General features: G+C 42.6%; 1 protein-coding gene across 4 annotated transcripts in view; it reads left to right on the top strand.

Annotated features, from left to right (window-relative positions):
• ST6GAL2 (ST6 beta-galactoside alpha-2,6-sialyltransferase 2) overlaps positions 1-17,695 on the top strand; it is a 170,909-nt gene that overhangs the window by 130,697 nt on the left and 22,517 nt on the right. For all 4 annotated transcript variants that reach the window (XM_054271361.1, XM_054271360.1, XM_054271362.1 and 1 more), the window contains one exon: positions 16,187-17,189. In XM_054271361.1, the coding sequence (XP_054127336.1) occupies positions 16,244-17,189 (946 nt within the window). In that variant the 5' untranslated portion in view covers positions 16,187-16,243. The remainder of the gene's footprint in view (positions 1-16,186; positions 17,190-17,695) is intronic.

Below are 17,695 nucleotides of genomic sequence, written 5' to 3'. Positions count from 1 at the left end.
GGTGATGGAGGAGCCTGCAGCGGGCCAGGCTGGCTTGCCTGCGGCACGCACAAGCCAACGTATTGTGTTAACAACTGCAGCACTCAGAGTTTGCACAAACCCACATTCAGTAATAAAATAGCCTGCAACTAGTCACAGGCACCAGTAGTAGCCAAGCAAATTTGGAATGTGTAAGCCAACCATTTTTAAGTTATGGTGGGCCAAAAAAAATTAGGGAATGGTCCAAGAAATGGAGAACACCTCACTTTTCAGGAACTCTCATATCTTCAAGATGCCTTGGCTGATCTACCTCAAACTTTCCAGAGGAGCTTTCCTTGGCAGGAGACCACGACTGAAATTTCATGTGACTGGTTTTACTTTGTTGAAGTTATGAAGGTTAAAACCAGAGTTTGTTATAGAAAGCTAATCTCTCCATTAGAAATATTTGTGTATATTTAATATTCATTCCATTGTCATTGTTCACTGCTTGTTCAGACTGATTCTATTTTTGCTATTTATTGCACGGTTGTTTCTTTTGGGGGAATTTTTTCAAGGGTAAATTCAGAGCAGTGTAGATTGGAGCCAAAGTGTGCATGGCTGGCTATAGGCACATGTGGTAAAGCAGAAGCATTAGCCCTGTACCTGCTGAAGAAGGATTTGCACTTGGAGTCCTACTGCCACCATAATGTCACTGAGAGCTTTTTGGAGTGTCTGGTTTGAGAGATCACTATTTAGTACAGCTTTTCCCTCTCTGCTTAGTTGAAGAGAGTATCTCTGTTGGCCTAGTTATACTCTGGCCTCGAGGCAAAAAATGTTTCTGACTGATGGCCGGCTTGGCATTTAGGGTTTCCCTAGTGGCAGCTCCTGCTGTGGAAAGCTGTGAGGGTGGCAGTGGCCTAAGATGGGGATCAGTATTCTCCATGTGTGCTTTTGAGCTGCTCCTCTTTGTGTCTAAAAATCTGTAGTCTGAAATGTCTAGCTTTCAAAATTGCAAGATTTGAGACAGGCATTAGAAAACAGAGAAAAAATGTTTGTGGGCCTGGAAGTGCCTTTTAGTTTTCAACTCAGAGGCACCTTAGTAGTGACTTCTGTTCCAGGATGAGACCTGGTTGTGCACCAGCCTTTTCCTCTGCTCTGACTGCTGTTTTCTGAATGATGAGAAGAGCACAGCATGCTGTTGCAGATACTTGTTATTGCTGGATGGAGCCAAATGAGCAAAGGTCTCTAAATATGCTGTATTTCAAGACATTGAATTAGTTTGATTGAGCCACTGTATGGACAGAGCAAGCAGGGCTGGAACAGATGTCAGGCTGGAACGAGCCCTCACCCTGAGGCACAGGCTGAGAGTGTTTGAAGTCACTGCTTGTCTGTATTTTTCTTTCTGGGGCTTAAGTTATAAAGCTCCAGGAGAGACTTGGCAGAAGTCAGGAGGTGCTGCTGCTGCTGAGACAGGGTGCTGTACATGACTCTTTGCTAGGGCTGCCTTTTAGGCTGGATCACTCAGCACCTGCCCAGCTCTGCAGTCGATGGGGCCAGGAGTTTCTCTGTGTGTCTGTGCAAGGCCAGGCTTTGTCCTGTTTGCCATCTGTGCTGATACTGGCTAGCAGCTGCAGCAGAGGGGCATGCCTGCTTCTTGCCTAATGCACCCCACACCAAAAATACAATTCCTACATTAGTTTACAATGAGTTAATTCCTGTAAAAGGGTATCTGCATAAAATAGTGATCAGTAGGTTTTCTATTTGCTCAGGCCTTTTATGATTAGGAGCACTGAAAAGACCAACAGAATCAGCTAAAAATCAATGTGCCTCTATGTGGGCAGCCACTGAGAAGGGTGCAGGTAATGTGATCACAGCTACTTAAACCAGTGATACCGCTATTGCCTGCGAAAGTTTCAAGCACGAGAGAAACCCTATGGAAAACTCCTGGACCACGGAATTAAAATAATTGTCTTGCAGTCTCTGAAATATATATTGCCCTTGCAAGGTGATCATGAGATAAATAGGGACACTAGCACTGGGTTGAGCACACTGTGTACGTGGAACTTTGCTTCTGTCCTGTGTGACATTAGGCTCTTTATTTTTATGAAACAATAACTAGTTGGAGTTGAAAGTGCCCTAAGAATTCTTCAGGTGGTGATAGCACCTAAACCAGAGCCATCAAAGGGGAAACGCAAAGAAAAATATGTGGATATGAGGATGCATCTTTTGGTTCCTAAGTTAGCTCAGATACATATCACTGCATGGCATTGGGGTGCCTGCATAGTGACTCTCTGCATGATTTCTTTGCTAAGCAGGACCTCGAAGGAGGAGGTCACCCCAAAGAATTTTTGTCTTCTTGGTGTTTCTAGAAATAGTGTCTCTGCACTCTTCAGGCTGCAGGGCTGCAGAGCCTTGAGTTACTACTGGTGCTGCTCCATCCTGTGCTCCCAGATGAGAGTTTCCAAGGAATGTCATAAACCCGTTGCACAAGCTGAGAGAAGGAACAGAAAACTGCAAAGCCTGTAATGCTGCAATATTATAGTATTGTCTACTGCTGCAATAACCCTGCTGTGCTTGGAAGGTCTCAGGCATACCAGCACCATGGTTAATCAGTCAAGCAGCCAATAGTAATTCATAGCCTTGACTGCTGAGAAATTCAGCACGGCTAAGATAGACATCTGATCCAGCTCAAGAAAGTAAAGGCATCCCACAGCAGTTTTCTTTTTGACTTGAGTTGCTTTAACCCTCTTTCTGATTTTTCTTACTTATTTTCTAAATACTTTTCATGTTTCTTTCATTTAGAGTTCCTAAACAAAATGTTCTTTGAAATGTAATATCTTTTAGAGCAAAAGGTTCCCCTCATTTATTTTCTGCCAATCTGAAGTGAGTTACAAAAGAAGACAGTTGCAAGTCCCATGTATGCAAAGTACATATGGAAAATGTCAAGTGACTTGGAAACAGTCATGCTAAATTAAAGTGTCATCAAGAGAAAGAGAAATTGGGTCAAGACTTATAGCAATGTGACTGTTTTGTAGGTCTTGGAGTTCAAAATAGAGGTACTACTTCTGAATTTTGGAAATCAAGGTGATTATAGTGATATGGTGATACTGGAGAAGACACACTGCTGTAATCTGGAGCTTTCAGTCACTGGCTGAAATGCTGGACAAATAGTAGCAGTAAATAAAGTACATAGGTACATAAAGTGTTTATTATATTAACAATATTTTTCAAAGAAAGATAATGCTTTTAGAGAGCTAATATTGTAAACTAAAAGTCTATTTTTCCCCCTGATTCTCTGATGCCCAAGCCAAGTGAATTGATTTTAAACTGAAGTGTGCCTGTTTTGTACAAGTGTACTTGGCAGAAAAGTGATGCATTAGAATTCACATAAACTTGGATTCTTCAGCTCCTGGAACAGAGACTGTATATGTTACCCACTGATGGAAACACAGGCTCCTCTACACTGTGCCCTTGGGCATGTTCTGTTTCAGTGTCTTGAAAATACGTGGTTATTTCTCATGTGCTTGTCCACGCTCAGTTTGTTTATGGAGACTGTGACATTTACAGTATCTGCAGTCTGGAATATTGCTTTTGCCATAGCTTTTAATGATTATCTCCTTTTACTAAATAAAACCCTAGGAGATCTAGGCAAGGCAGTTGCATAGAAGACTTGGCAAATACAAATTGTTAACTGCATGTGGTGATAAAGTTAGAAAACACTTTAAAGAAATCAAACTTGCCATTAGCCTGATCTGAACCATACAAATTCTTCTCCTTTAATTTCTCTTCCCTCACGGTATAAAAGTCTGCTCATTCTTTCATCAGAAATGATTCAGACCTGAGGGACACTTGTAATTTGGAAGTAATTAGTAAATAAGTCAGATAAATATTATCCATTGAGATTTGTGAAAGCACATTGGATAGGATTCTTAAAGAGCTGTATCAAATCTGCACAATTAAAGTTTAAAAAATTATCTCTAGTTAGTATGATAAGTCCATTTCATCATAAATTAATTTACTCTTAATAGTTTCTGCTGCTTTTGGAGCAATCTGAAAGGGTTTGGGGATCTGAAAAAGTAGCTAAAATAGAAGAAAATCTGTAATAGCACAGCATATTTAGATAAAATTTTGACAGTATCCAGATTGTGAGATCTTGCTTGTGTGCAAATGTCATTAGTGGGGTGCTGGGTCCAGAGCTGAACCTCAGATTTGTGGGTGTGAGTACTCACTCCTCACTCCCTATCTAGCTTCAAACAATATTTCTCTTGGTTCTTGTTGGGCATAATATATTGTCTGCCTTCTTGTTTGAGAAAAGCTCAGTGGTACTCATTTTCTTATGCTGAATCAAAAATCCCAGGTTATGTGGCTGTTACTGTTCACAGCTTTGGGCTCTTTAAGTAAAAAAGCAGAATTTTAGGTACAAGAAATATTTGAATAAGTGTGGTTTGTAAGTAGACTGGCCAACACCTGCTCCTAAATTAATCTTAAAATCTTTGTATACCTCTACCTGAATATACCACTACTTCTACCCTTCCGAACTGTGAGGTGCTCTAGAATTCTCCTGTAGCTTTGCATCAATGCCCTGGTGGGGTACTGGGAGCACACAGAGTTCTGCCATTACCCCCTGGGAATGACCTGGTGACTCTCATGACCCTCCAGGGTGTATTGGATCTATTATCAGGTTTCCCATTTGGAGGGTTTATATAATAAAAATCACTACAGTTACTGGAAGTACTGTGAAATTATACAATGCATTGAAATGGATTAAAACATGTTCCCACATAGATTTCCTTCTGCTTTATTGGAATGGTAAATTTGGTTTAATCAATTCACCAAACCAGGTTTGGTGACTGATATGTTTACTACTGGTGGCAGGTGTCCTGCCTGATTGCCAGCACCTTTCTGTACTGCTGCATGTCCAGACACTGATTTGTAAGAATTCTACTCTTTTCCTGGAGCAGAGCAAGCACAACAGACTGTTTTTGCATAGATACTGAAAATTTTGAAAGAGTTTGGAGCAGATTGAACACAGCTGAACACCAGAACAAGAGTCTTGTCACTGCTTGACATCATTCATGATTGCTACTAATATATCTATTTGCATCTTTATGCTCATCTTTAGTATGAACTTCAATGCATTTTTCTCCAACATTTAAAAATGACAATCCAGTGTGATGAAAGTAGGAAAATTTTGCTTTGCTTGCAGTCATCCTGTGTAGTATAGTCTATATATGCTGTAGTAGTTTTAACTGTTAGTAAAACATCTCTACTAACATGCTGACTAGAAGCATAGATATAAATCAGAAAATAAAAGCAAAAATCCTGAAAATTTTAGAAATCTTAAGCATTAGTTTTTAGATCAGACTAATTTTTCCCCCATTTATTTACTGTCTGAATGGGACTGAAGGAAGACTAAACCCCATTAGCAGAATATGTTTGACAGGATTGGATGTTGCTGAGGAATCAATCTATGTTAAAACAAGGATTTCTTTTTCACAAGACTCTTCATGTTGGTAGAGAAAACCTTCTTCTGATTGATTTAGGGCAGTGAATTGGCTTTACTTTATTGCTGACCTTGTGCCTTTAGCACTTAAAATCTGCAGGCAAGGGTTGGGGTTATATTATCTTAGGCAAGGGTCAAAATCACATAAATGTTTCATCTCCACCATTGCAAACCTTTTTCCTAATTCTCCCAGTGGCTGGTTTGAGTGTTGCCAGCAGGTTTCCTAAGTGGCAAATGGTGGCAAGGTGAGGGAAAACTCCTGTTTCCTGGGAAGGGCACGAGCCAGAAGAGAAGCAAGCACTGTCTCAGAAGAGTTCCCTGGGAGAGGAAGCAGGTGGGTTTGCTAGGGCAGGGTGGGCACACCCCACGTGCCCCTCGCCACAGGTCTGGTGTTGTGTGTGTCTGTTCCCATGGATGCTGAGTTGTCAGTGTGCAGCAGGAGAGGAGAGAGGGAGAGTTTGGGATGTTTCTGACATCTTGACGAGAGGATGGCTGCGCTCTGTGCTGGGCAAGAGGGTGCACTTCATCAGCACCTTCTCAGCAGATGCATCTACATCATCTAAACAGAGTGTGCAAAAGGCAGGCAGGGCTTTGCATGTCTTGGATGCTTAAAGGCAGTGTTAGAAGGAGGGCTTTTTAATTGAAATTGTTGGTAACAGCCCTTCCTGTTTGCTGAAAATCAAGAAATGCATAGCCAGTATTTGAAATAGTAAGAAATATTTTGATGAAAATTTTGATTGTGCCACCTGTTGAACAATCAAAGGAAGGGACTATATTGCATATATACTGGTTAGCTTCAGGTTTTAAAGTCTATTTAAATTGAGATGTTACTCTAGAGATAAAGGCACAAAAAAACCCCCTCTACCAAGTATCTTGGAAAGTAAAGTATTTACTTTTTCACAGATTCATCTGTAGTAGCCTGTAGGTCTCAAAATAAAAGGTTTTAGGTTTTGCTGTATCTTTTGATGGTGAAAATTACCATCAAATGGTAACTCCAGTTGTATCCAGTGAGGGTGGTCTCAATCTTATCCCATCCTTCTAACTTTTATAACAAAAACAAGTACTATAAAGAATCTTGGGAGCTAGCCAGCTGTGTATTGCTTCTCACTTACCTCTGTGTCTCATTGTTTTAATGGTGCCAGAGCTTTCAGAGAACCTCATCCTTTTTGTGCTACCTTCCATCTTGTAAAAGTCAGTTGTATTTGTAGGGAATGGATGGCAAGTGCTGGGGGAAAAGACATCTTGTGTGCTGCACATGGGCATATATGATTAACAAAGGGGATGAAGCACCCAGCCAGAAACCTTGGTTTGTCACAATTGCTCATGCTAGTTTCATGCTGGTAGTTGTTAGAGATCCTGTTTCTCTTTCAATCTGTAAAATTTCCAGGCAGATAGGATTCAGTTTCCAGTGGTTCATGTCAGGTTAGAAACAGCTGTATCCCCCACGGAAGAGATTTCTGTTGAGCTAGTCATAGTTTAAACTAATTTTGCCCGCAGCCATGCATAAAACAGTGCCAGAATGGAGAGAGAAAGAAAGAGGTGGGGGGGGAAATACTAATGCCACTTCATTTTGTTTTAGGAAGCCAACCAAAATACCCCAGCTAGTGTAGGTTGGCTTATTATCAGCATAATCATGTTAAGTATTAAAATATACAAAAAAGAAGGGAAAATTGTTTCAGTCCAGGAAATTTCATTTTTAGATTGTAATGTAACAAAGGGTTTAACTGACTTCATCCTTCAGTTTGGCAAGCCTTCTTCCAGGGTGAAATTTTTTACTCAAGATTTTAGACTAAGGCAAACAAGCACATAGAAAGAATGTTGTTTGTATGTATATATATGAATATACAGAAATGAGATGTAAACAATGATAATTTGCTAAATATTCTCCTACAATTATTTTGCTAACATAAACAAAATGGGAACTGGCACTGAGATAGAGCTGAGAAACAGGGAACAATTTGTTTAACACTGTTCTATATTAGAGTTTTTAAACAAGGGCTGAGTTGCTTGCTTTCTGGAACAAATGTAAAAAGACAAACTACAGTCCAATAAAGAAGTTAGTAATTAAAAGGAAAGCGGTACCTACAGTGTTAGGAACATACAGTAAGACCATACTTGGCAGATGAAAAATACACTGGTACACAGAGATGTGGATAATTAGTATATCTCAGAAATCTTGCATCAGAGTGAAAAATCAAAATTCTCCAATCACTTCTGCCTGGAAGAATGAGTGAATTTGGTCAAGTTTTTGTGATGAGATTGAAGCAGGTCTTTTGTAACTGTACTCTCTGTTCGTGTGTGTTATTATAAATGTTTCCTTCTTTAAGGAAGCAATTCAGATTGCCCTTTTTCAGGGCAATTACTGCTGTGTTAAGTTCAAGTAATATAGCATCTAAAAACATTTATGGAGCAAAGAAAAGAAGCCTTTTATTCTAACCTTGCCAAGAGCAGAAATAAAATGAGCTGTTGTGCTGGAAGTGTAGAACTGCATGAGGATTTGTAACGTCCTATTTCTCGTGGTTTAGTCTTGTGTGCAGCCTGAGATTTGTGTGATTTAATGAGACTGTGATTCGTTTATCCTGTCAAGCTTTAAATAAAAACCCTCAAAGCACTTCCTTCCTTTTTTGAATTATGTGTTTTTGCAAGTATGGTATCAAAAGCTGTCCCTTAAAAAGAGGGAAGGGAACCCAATACAGTTATGTATGTTGGCTGGATTTTTTTCTTCTGTTTTATTAGACACTGAGTAGTATTATCCATTTCTCTGTGCCCCTCTGTCTTGTTTTGGTGCATTAAGAGGTTCCATCCTGTTCAGTTACACATGAAAGCAGAACATAAGCACAGGCTGCTCCTAAACTCTGCTTTTGCAGGGGGCATTGAGATTAAAACCTTACTCTGTGGGTGGGAATAAGTCCCGCAGAAAGCCAGGCTGTGCCAAAGATGGGCATAAACTCCTGCTCATGTTGTGTGTCCTCAGGCACCATCTGTGCCTGTATGTTGGAGCATCCCTGCATGCAGTGTGAAATAACCTTCACAGGGGAAATATGTGCAGCCTTCACAGGGGAAATGTGTGCAACTCTTTTGGGTGCTGGTCCATTGCAAAGCTCAGTCTGAAAGTGCCTGGTGCAAGGGTTGTTCTGCACCTGCAAGGACCAGGCTCAGTGCTCCAGGGTCCCCTTTCCCAGTCACAGGGGGGGCAGGAAGCAGCACACTGACCTGGGAGTGGCCATCCAGAATGAGGGAAAGACACAGCATGGGTCCTGCCACTTACCCAGACTTCCCATCTGCTGAAGTAACGTGGCAGCCTCTTCCCCATCTTGGGGGGAATAGGATAGGATCCTCGAGTCCAGAGCCTTCCCTTAGCAGTAGCAGGGCTCTCATGCTGCTTCCCCAATGGGAAGGATGTGATCATTCTGGTGGGAGGAAGTTTTCACTTCCAGTTCTCCTCCCTGTGGTGCTGAGGTGTCGCTGCCTCTCTGGCAGGTGTTGTTTTGCTCCTCCACCAGCACTATGGGTGTAGTTTATTTTCAGTCTCTCTGCCTTCCTGGTGTCTCTGCTGCCCTGCAGCCAGGCTTCCTTCTTTCCTGGCCCAGTGCCACAGCCTCCCCCAGCCCCTGCTTCTTCCTCCCTGTGTTGGTGTACAACTCACTTCCTCCTCATTGGCCTACTGCAGCAATAAAACTGAATGCTTTAATAAAGCAGTTATGTGTGAGTGGAGGATGCGCAAGTAAGTGACGGCCATCAGTCTGGTCACCTTGTTTCCACACATGGCTTTTATCTCCTGCCAGCTTGATCTTTCAGTCTGCACAGCGTTCTGCTTCCTAGGACCTTCATGGTGATCAGATACCCTGGGAACAACTGCAGTTCCTCTGCAACCTGCAGTTTGTGAGAGGGAGGAGAGCTGCACAAAGAAGGCACAGAAAAACTACATGCAGCTCTGTGGTTGGATCTGCAGAGGAGCTACTGAGGTGGAAGAGTGGAGCCTGCTGGGATGGTGTTTGTGCAAACCTAGATCCCTCCATGACTGTGCAGTGCCATACTGAATTTCACTTTGGAAAAGTGACTTGCACTGATTTGGATATTTGCAGTGGTTTTATATTGGTGTAGGTACAAGTGGATTTTTTCCCCTGCTATCTGGATCAAGAGACAGTGCTGTGGCAGCTGAAATATGACCAAAACCCATCCAAAGCACCCAGCTGGTAGATCTGCAAGGGCAGTGAAAATACTTCATCTCCTTCTTTACTGTGTGTGAGGGCATGCCAGGGACTGTGGCCAAAGTGGTGGTTTCTGCACCTGGTTGCTGTGGTGGAACCAAGCTCTGTTGGCAATTGCAGCAACTTCAGCAGCCTTGAACCTTTTCACCTTGCTGTGAGCAGGACCAGGAAACAGCAAAGGTGTGGCAAGAGCAAAGGGCAAAAAAGGGTCAGAAGTAGATAAGGCTGAGTACAGGTACTACAGGGCTCTCTGAGACACTCCTTGAGAGGCTCTGTGGGGTAATTTATGTTGTGAAAACTGCTTGTCTGCACACAACTCTGTGACAATTCTTCCCCTTTGTAGTTTTGATTAAAGAGCCTGGAAGTGATTTACACTAAAGTTGTACTGAATCCACATGAAGTGGTGTGTACTACATTTCTATAGAAACCCTCACTTAGAATAACAAGACTGTGGTCAGCTCATACCTCTCTGGAAAAGACAGAAGTTCAGTTGTTTCCCCTGACCTGAAATCTGTGAGGAAATCCTGGCTGGAGTGGTGAATCTCAGGGCAGTTCAGAGTGAGAGCTGCTCTCATGGCTCCTGAGAAAAGCTGCTGCAGGTTGGGTAGGTGGAGGTTCACCTGCAAGGTGCAGTGAGTCACTGGGAAACCAGGTTCTCCCTGACACTTGTTGCTCTGTTAAACATTTCCACTGGTGGTGGGAAGGTCTGCCTGTGAAGGATCAGAGCTGGTGCAGCTTTTCTTTTCTATTTTTATTTCCCTCCTGTCAGCCCACACTCAGACAACCTGTATGTGGTCTGTGGGCTGTGGGAAAGTGAGAGCTGGCTTCAATGCCAGGAAGCTTGAACTTGATGATGGAGCATGGAGACTAGATATCAGATGCATAGAAGATAACTTTGACCTTCCACTAAGCCCCAGAGACTGATGCATCTAAGCCTCCGTGCTCCTACAGAATAATCTAGGACGCGTTCCTTGGCAGAAACCCCACTGAGCATTTCTCCAGCTGCCGGGTTGCCAGCTTGAGTGAGTTTTACTGCAAGTTTCACTATATTTGGCAATTTTCTTACAGCCTAAGCTCCTGGAAATGGGTCATTAGTAAAAATAAATAAAAAAGTTGCTTCGCTCCCACCCCCTTTAACTTGAAATCCTAGGTTTTATCCGAGGACTGAAGAACAGGCACACTGCCTGCCTGCATCCTCAGAAGTAAGAACCTGAGACTAGTCTTTCCAAATGCCCTGACTTGGGACAGTCACATTCAGTAGGTTGTTCAGGTTAGCAATACCATTATTTGAATACCTCTCAAGGAATTTTCTCTAAGTAGATGATTAAATATAGGTTTAAAAGGCAATATTGGAAAAAAAAAAATCCTACTTCAGATTTCTTTGGGTATTTTTTCTTTATTTCAGAAGACAGTGTCTTAGGTTGCCACAAAAAATACTGAATGCAGTTTGACTCCTCTGAAGGAAAGAGCCAGATTTATTGGGACTAACAAGGAAGTTGTCCAAAAGAGATTTATTAATTAGGAGACCTAATCAGAGCCAATAAGACAAATGCACAGGCCATCCACACACTAATATACATCTTTTGGCAGGCACCACTCCCCACAGGCTTGTCTGTCTGTTGCTGCCTACTCTATGCTTCCACCATGGCAGAAATGATGTGATAACACTAAAACCAATTTGGCACTTTCCACATGAGAGGACGAGTGTATTCCCCACCCTGGAAATGCAGCCTCCAGCTGTCTTGCCCTATGCCAGAGGTTTCTTAATACTCTGGAATTAGCTGACTAAGAGATGCAGCAAACTAACAGAGCATTTGCTATCTGTTCAGGCTGCCTAAGCTTTCCATCAAATAAACTTTGGTTTGATTCTCAGCCCTTTGGGAATGGTTGCCCACAGCTAACATTTGCTACCCCAAATAACCCTGTGGTGACCTTTGCTGCAAAGCTGCAGCCAAGAAAAACCCTGTTTAACATAACAGTGCACATCTTAGCACATCAACTTGAACCATCCTGACCTCTGAGCTGCCAGGGTCTGTACAAATTAATTTTAACAATAGACAGTGTTGAAAGGAAGGAATGTTTCAAAGGAATTAAAAAAATCTCCCTTATCCATCTCTTCTCATTTAAGAAATAGTCAGGAGGCCTACTTTAGAAAAATGAAAAGTGCTCCTTGTTGCAAAACAATGGGCTTTATAAAGGGAGGGGGAACTCTTTGGTTTCTTGCATCTGAGCTTGGCAAGATGAAATTTCCCACAAGTGGGTGCTGCTTCTGGAAAATCAGCCTTTAATTTCCACTGGGGAATTGCCTTTATTTCATGAGATGCCTCAAAGATACCATTGGGGTTTGCCTTTCTTTTTCGTAGCTGCTGCTAAGACTTCTATTAAGCAAATAAGAAAGTCTTCCCTTTTTGCCCACTTCACTGGTTTGTACCTTGCCTCATGTTTTCCAGAGCTTTTGTGTGAATGGCCAGACTGGGAAAGGAAAAAAGCCATTCTCCATATGGTAGTTGGAACTTAAATCAGTTAATGATTGAAGGAGCCATCGGAAGGGAGAAACATAGGAAAATGAGGTCTTCAGCCTCTGGGGCAAAACAGGCTTATCACTTCTGCTGGAGAGGAAGCTGGGTTGGGTTAAGTCTCCAGTGTTTCCCCCAGGGGTAGACTTATTCCTCTGCTCCTCCTCTGCAGCAGCTTTGACTCCAGCAGCCTGTAAGTAAGGAGATTATTACAGCGGGGGGAGGGGGGTAGGTGAATTTGGAGACAATAAGAAATGCTAATGATAATTTAAAAACTTGTGTAGAATTGCTTTAACAGTTTAAGAGCTGTATGTTGAGCATAGGTAAAAAAGATGGAAGCTTATCCTGAAGCATCCAGTGGACTTCAGTAATTGCACCCATGAAACCACCTGTTTTTATTTATTTAGCCAGTGTAATTCAGCTAAACAAAAAAGTTGCAATCCTCATTTCTGGTTTCCTACACAAATGCTTTTCTCTTTGCAATTGAGATGTGCTGCTGAAGGCAGCACAGGGCAGGAATCCAGGGGCATCCCCCAATGGTGCTGAGGAAGATCCCCCTTGAGCAGCAGAGGGGTCTGCTGCCAGCAGGAGGATGGTGGGGAGCTTGTGGAAGGGCTCCCCTCTCCTCCCTAACATTTTCAAAGCCAGGGACTGTGAGGTGTGAGAAGCTGCAAGGGCTGAGGGGGAGAGGACTGGATGTTCAGTGTAGAGGGAGATAAGATAAAATGATATTTCTCTGAACTTCGTGCAGCTTTCAACACACAGCCTTCAAGATCCTGTGAGGTTGTAGAGGTCCTCTTGCAACTAATACAGTAATGACCTTGAATTTGCTTCCAGCTCAGCTGTACTGCTGGAGGACAAGGCATTTCTTGTGAGCAAAAAACATTAAAGCAGCACAGAGCTCCAGTTTTCAAGAGATTTGGGTATCCTTTCTGAGGCCTCACTTGTAACAAGGAATTGCAGATAAGCTTCTGCAGTATTTAATGTGTAAAGTTTTTGGATTTATTCTCACTGCTGCCTCTCCTTTTGCTTGTAGTGTTGACAAATATATTGTTGGGTGCTGTTTTTTTGTTTTATGTGGGTATTTTTTTGCTGCACAATTAAGCTAATCATATGCATGCTAATATGTGCATGCTAACCAAGATGAGTGTGCTTTCATGACATAAGTGTTGTGGAGGGCTTGGGGGGGCAGATTTTTGTTTGCTTTAATTTAAAAATAATTAATAATGCATCTCAGTCCTTTTTCTTGTTTTAGGCTGAATACTGAGTCTTGACTTATTATGTTGTGGCAATCTGCTGTGCCAAACATATGATCACAGACAATTAGAAATTTGTAGTCTCACGCCTGATTTAGGACTAAACCTTTCTATTTCTTAGCAACTTCTGGTTATAAGATATAACAAAGCTGGTGGGGGAATGAGTAAATTGTAACATTTATAGATTAAATTGTATCTGGACTTGCTACGTGACTCAGTGCAAAATATTAGTGACCTCTTCCTTTATGACTTTGACTTCCTGCAAGCTTATCTGTTAAAAAGATCATGAGAGATGCTTCCATTGCAGATCTTGTAAGAAATGTATATTCAGCAGGAGAAACATCTGACTGAGCAAAGAGTAACTTACACAGTGGTTTGGAAACCACATGTTGAAAAGTGCTGGGGAAACACATCAGGCAAAATGATAAAAAGAGATGAAAGCAGTTCAGATGGGTGAAGAATGCTGATTTTAAAATGCGAACCATCTGAACACTGATGAGTGGGCAGGTTGCAATAACTTCAGGGCAGACCTAACTGGCACAACAGCCATATACTGTAAGGCAACTCCCACAGGACATCACCTGCAGTGATTTAAAATTGGAAGGTGTGGGAGTGTCGAGGTACTGCAGAGAGCAATCTTGCAGCAGCAGAGTGCAAGTAGGAAATGGGTCAGTTGGAGTAATAGCTTTCTTCCGTGTGGTTTCTGTGAGCTGAGCCAAGCCAAACATATGTGGAGCACTGGGTTATCACAATCATGATTTTTTTTTTTTCTGTGTGTTAGAAATTGCAATGAAATTTGGTCATCCAAGCGTAACTTTATGAATCCTCCCTCTGGCTGGACACTGCCTTGAGCCCCAAAGTCAGTTGTCTTTGTCGAGATCGTTAAAATGGACGGTTTGGAGACGTTATAGTGCAGTCTCACATTCTCTGGAGGTCAGCAGAAACATCTCTCAGTTATCTCTGCTAATACCACCTGGGGTTTGTTCTCCCTCTACATTGTGGTAGGTGATTTACCCATTTGTGCTGAAACAACTGGATGTGTGACCACACTGAAGTGGATAAAGGGGCTGACCCAGTTTAAAAAAAAAAAAAAAAACAAAAAAAAAAAAAACAAACCAAAAACCCAAGAAAACCCTCTAACCTGTATTTCCCTCCTGTATCAGTTCCACACACAGGGGTGTTGGCAGCAGCAGAGGCACAGTGCAGGAATGAAGGACAGAAGGAGAACGTCTTACACTGCTGTTACTGCTGGCTTCTTTTTCATGTGAAAACACAGTCTTAGTTACAGCCTCGGTTTAAACTTTGCACTCAGCTTTGATGTACTTTGGCAGCTTGCAGAAAGGTGATAGCGTGTGGTGACTGTGGTTTTGGTCCCTCCTGATGGCCAGGGGGAGCAGGCAGTGTGTTATCACAGGCCTGTAAGCTGTTTGGATGTGATGTGATGAGATGGTGGCTCCTGAGGTGCAGGCTGGTAATGAAATCCAAGCTTGCCTCTGCTCCCATTCCCCTTTGCTGATCACAGCTGGCTGGTACTAGTGGCTCCTAAGTCCCACCATTAAGTTGCTATTGACACAAATGGGTTAGGAAAAAATCTCCAGAAAAAGGGGCTTGGTTTATTTTTAATTTGGATCAGGTGAGTGGTTTGTCACTAATTAGTACACTGAGTTACACTGATGATGACTGTGGTGCAGGGAGGTGAATGGTAAGGCTTGTGGGGGGGATTTGCTTCAGTCAGGCTTGTAACTGATAGTCACACCACTTGATTAAGCAAGTGAGTTCGTGTAAGGGCATAGTGTGCTCGATGGTCTAGCAATGTGGTATGTATTTTCCTTGGAACACAGCCCCCTCAGTCAAACTTTGTTTCATTTGGACCATGCATCCCTCCACTAATGCACAAGCTGTCCAAAACCCCCAGGTACTAATAGGGCACATATTTCCAGGACTAGGTCTGACATTCTCTACCTACTCCCTTTTTGTAAAATCTCAATCTTATCCTAAAGGAATGTATTTAGATAGTTGTGCCACCCATTCTCCTTTTTGGGAAATATAAACCCCCTGGCACCTTGATGTGCACAACTCCTTCATGCCACTTCAGTGTGCGTGCAGCATCCATAGCAGAGGTGCAGGAGTTGCTCTTACTCAGGTCTGATACCAGGCAAGAAATGATGCAGCCACTGGGGCTGTGCCAGCTCATACCCGCTGAGGAGGAGGCTCCCCTCTGACCCATTTGCGTGATGCTCTACCCTTCACCCCCTGATAATATGCACCGAACACCATCATTTCCAGGCTGTGGGCAGAGGAGGGCTGCAATGTAGAGCTTGTGCTCCCTGCCTGACCCCTCTGGAGACAGGCTTGCTCACAGTTCCCCTGCGTGAGGACTTTCAGTGGTAAAGACAGCTTCTGTGCATGCAGCCAGGCAGGGGCTTTGCTTTTGCTCTCCCAATGCTACGCTGGGTATAGCAGAAGCAGGCAGGCACATGATCTCCCCAAAGGCAGGATCCAGAGTTACTGTAGAAACTGGCCACCAGCTTCTTTTGCAGCTAGCAGCTGTCACGGTGTGGTTACAGCCAAAGCGTGTCACTCCTACAGTGTCTGCAGGCTCTGGAGTGTGTTTCTGCTACTGAATCCTTTGTGCTACTGCCTGGAGATTAATTCTGCACCATCTATCAGTATGTGTTAAGATATTTCTAAGTTGTATTTGTTTTTTGAATGATTTTTAATAGTATTTGATGTTCTCTACAGGTTTCATTTTCCTTCACCAATACTTCAAGGCACAGAGGAGGTGGTAAAGGCATTGCCATGAAACCTAACTTGAAGCAATGGAAACAACTCATGCTTTTTGGTATCTTTGCATGGGGCCTGCTTTTCTTGGTGATATTCATCTATTTTACAGATAGCAACACTGCTGAACCAGTTCCAAGTTCCTTTTCTTACATTGAAACCAAGAGACTTCTGCCCCTTCAGGGCAAGCAGAGAGTCATCATGGGAGCCATTCATGACCCATCATTCTCTGAAACCATTGATGGGAACGAGGTACTTCTTAATGAAGATCTCCTAGGTACTTTTAAATCTGGGACTGCAAATTCTAAGAAATGGACTGTATTGGAAGAGGACTTTAGAAATGAAGATGAGTTTTTTCCACCCCAGTTAGGAAGAAAATCAAAAAGTGCTTTCTATCAAGTGAATGATGATTATTTATTTGCTGCTGGTCAGCCTCAGTCACACAACCGCCTTCAAGAGACAGAAAAATTCATTTCGGCTGATGTGAATAATCCAAAAGGAAATGTTTTACAGAGCAACTGGAGCCATCAGAGAAGAACGAGGAGAAGGAGCACAAAGCATAGGAGAGGCCAGATGCTTAATGAATCTGATGACTGGGATGGGCTGTATTCCACAATGTCGAAATCCTTTCTTTACAAGCTTTGGAAAGGGGATGTCTCTTCCAAGATGCTAAACCCTCGACTGCAGAAGGCGATGAAAGATTATTTGAGTACCAATAAGCATGGGGTGCGGTTCAAGGGGAAGCGAAACTCCAAGTTGACAGGAGACCAGCTATTCTGTGAGCTAAAAGAAAGAGTGAATGTGAAAACAATAGATGGCAAGGAGGCTCCCTTCTCCACTCTTGGATGGGAAAAGCACGTTCCCCAAATTCCACTGGTCAAATTATATACACATGGCCTTGGGAGCTGTGCAGTAGTTATGTCTGCTGGTGCAATACTGAACTCCTCTCTGGGGGACGAAATAGGTGGGTGAAATGCATCTATTTGTGTGTGTGTGTGTATGTATATGCATGTTCATGTTTAAATTTTAAAAGTTTCATGCTTCTCAAGCACAGATCTGTAAAGTCTGGTTGTTCTCTCTTACTACAGTTGCATGAATGTAAACTAATGGACTTCAGTGAGGCTGTTCCCTTTCAGAACAATATAACTGAAAGGAAAATCAGGCCTGAAGTCATAATCTAATTTAAAGAAAACAATGATGCTTTCTTATCATATTACATCTTGTAGTAGGGAGGCAGAACTGGTTACATCAGATCTGCCACATTCAACATTTGTGTGCAACTTGCATTTATTTCTTCAGCAGGTTAGAGCTGTGTTCAGGTTTTATTCTGCAAAGCTGTGTTACACTGGCCTTTATTTTGCAGTAGCTCACAACTGCTGCTGTGTGGCTGGCCGAGACATTTGTCTCCATGTCAAGAAGCAGTAGAGTGTCCTCTTCATCTCTTGCTGGTTTAGAGTTCAGAGACATAAG

The sequence above is a fragment of the Melozone crissalis genome, unplaced genomic scaffold (genome assembly GCF_028551555.1).
Source record: "Melozone crissalis strain CALT ecotype California unplaced genomic scaffold, PUWL_Pcris_2 ptg000013l_1, whole genome shotgun sequence".
Classification (NCBI taxonomy): domain Eukaryota; kingdom Metazoa; phylum Chordata; class Aves; order Passeriformes; family Passerellidae; genus Melozone; species Melozone crissalis.
The sequence above is the reverse complement of the archived record's forward strand: the minus strand, read 5'-3'. Positions and strand labels throughout refer to the sequence as shown.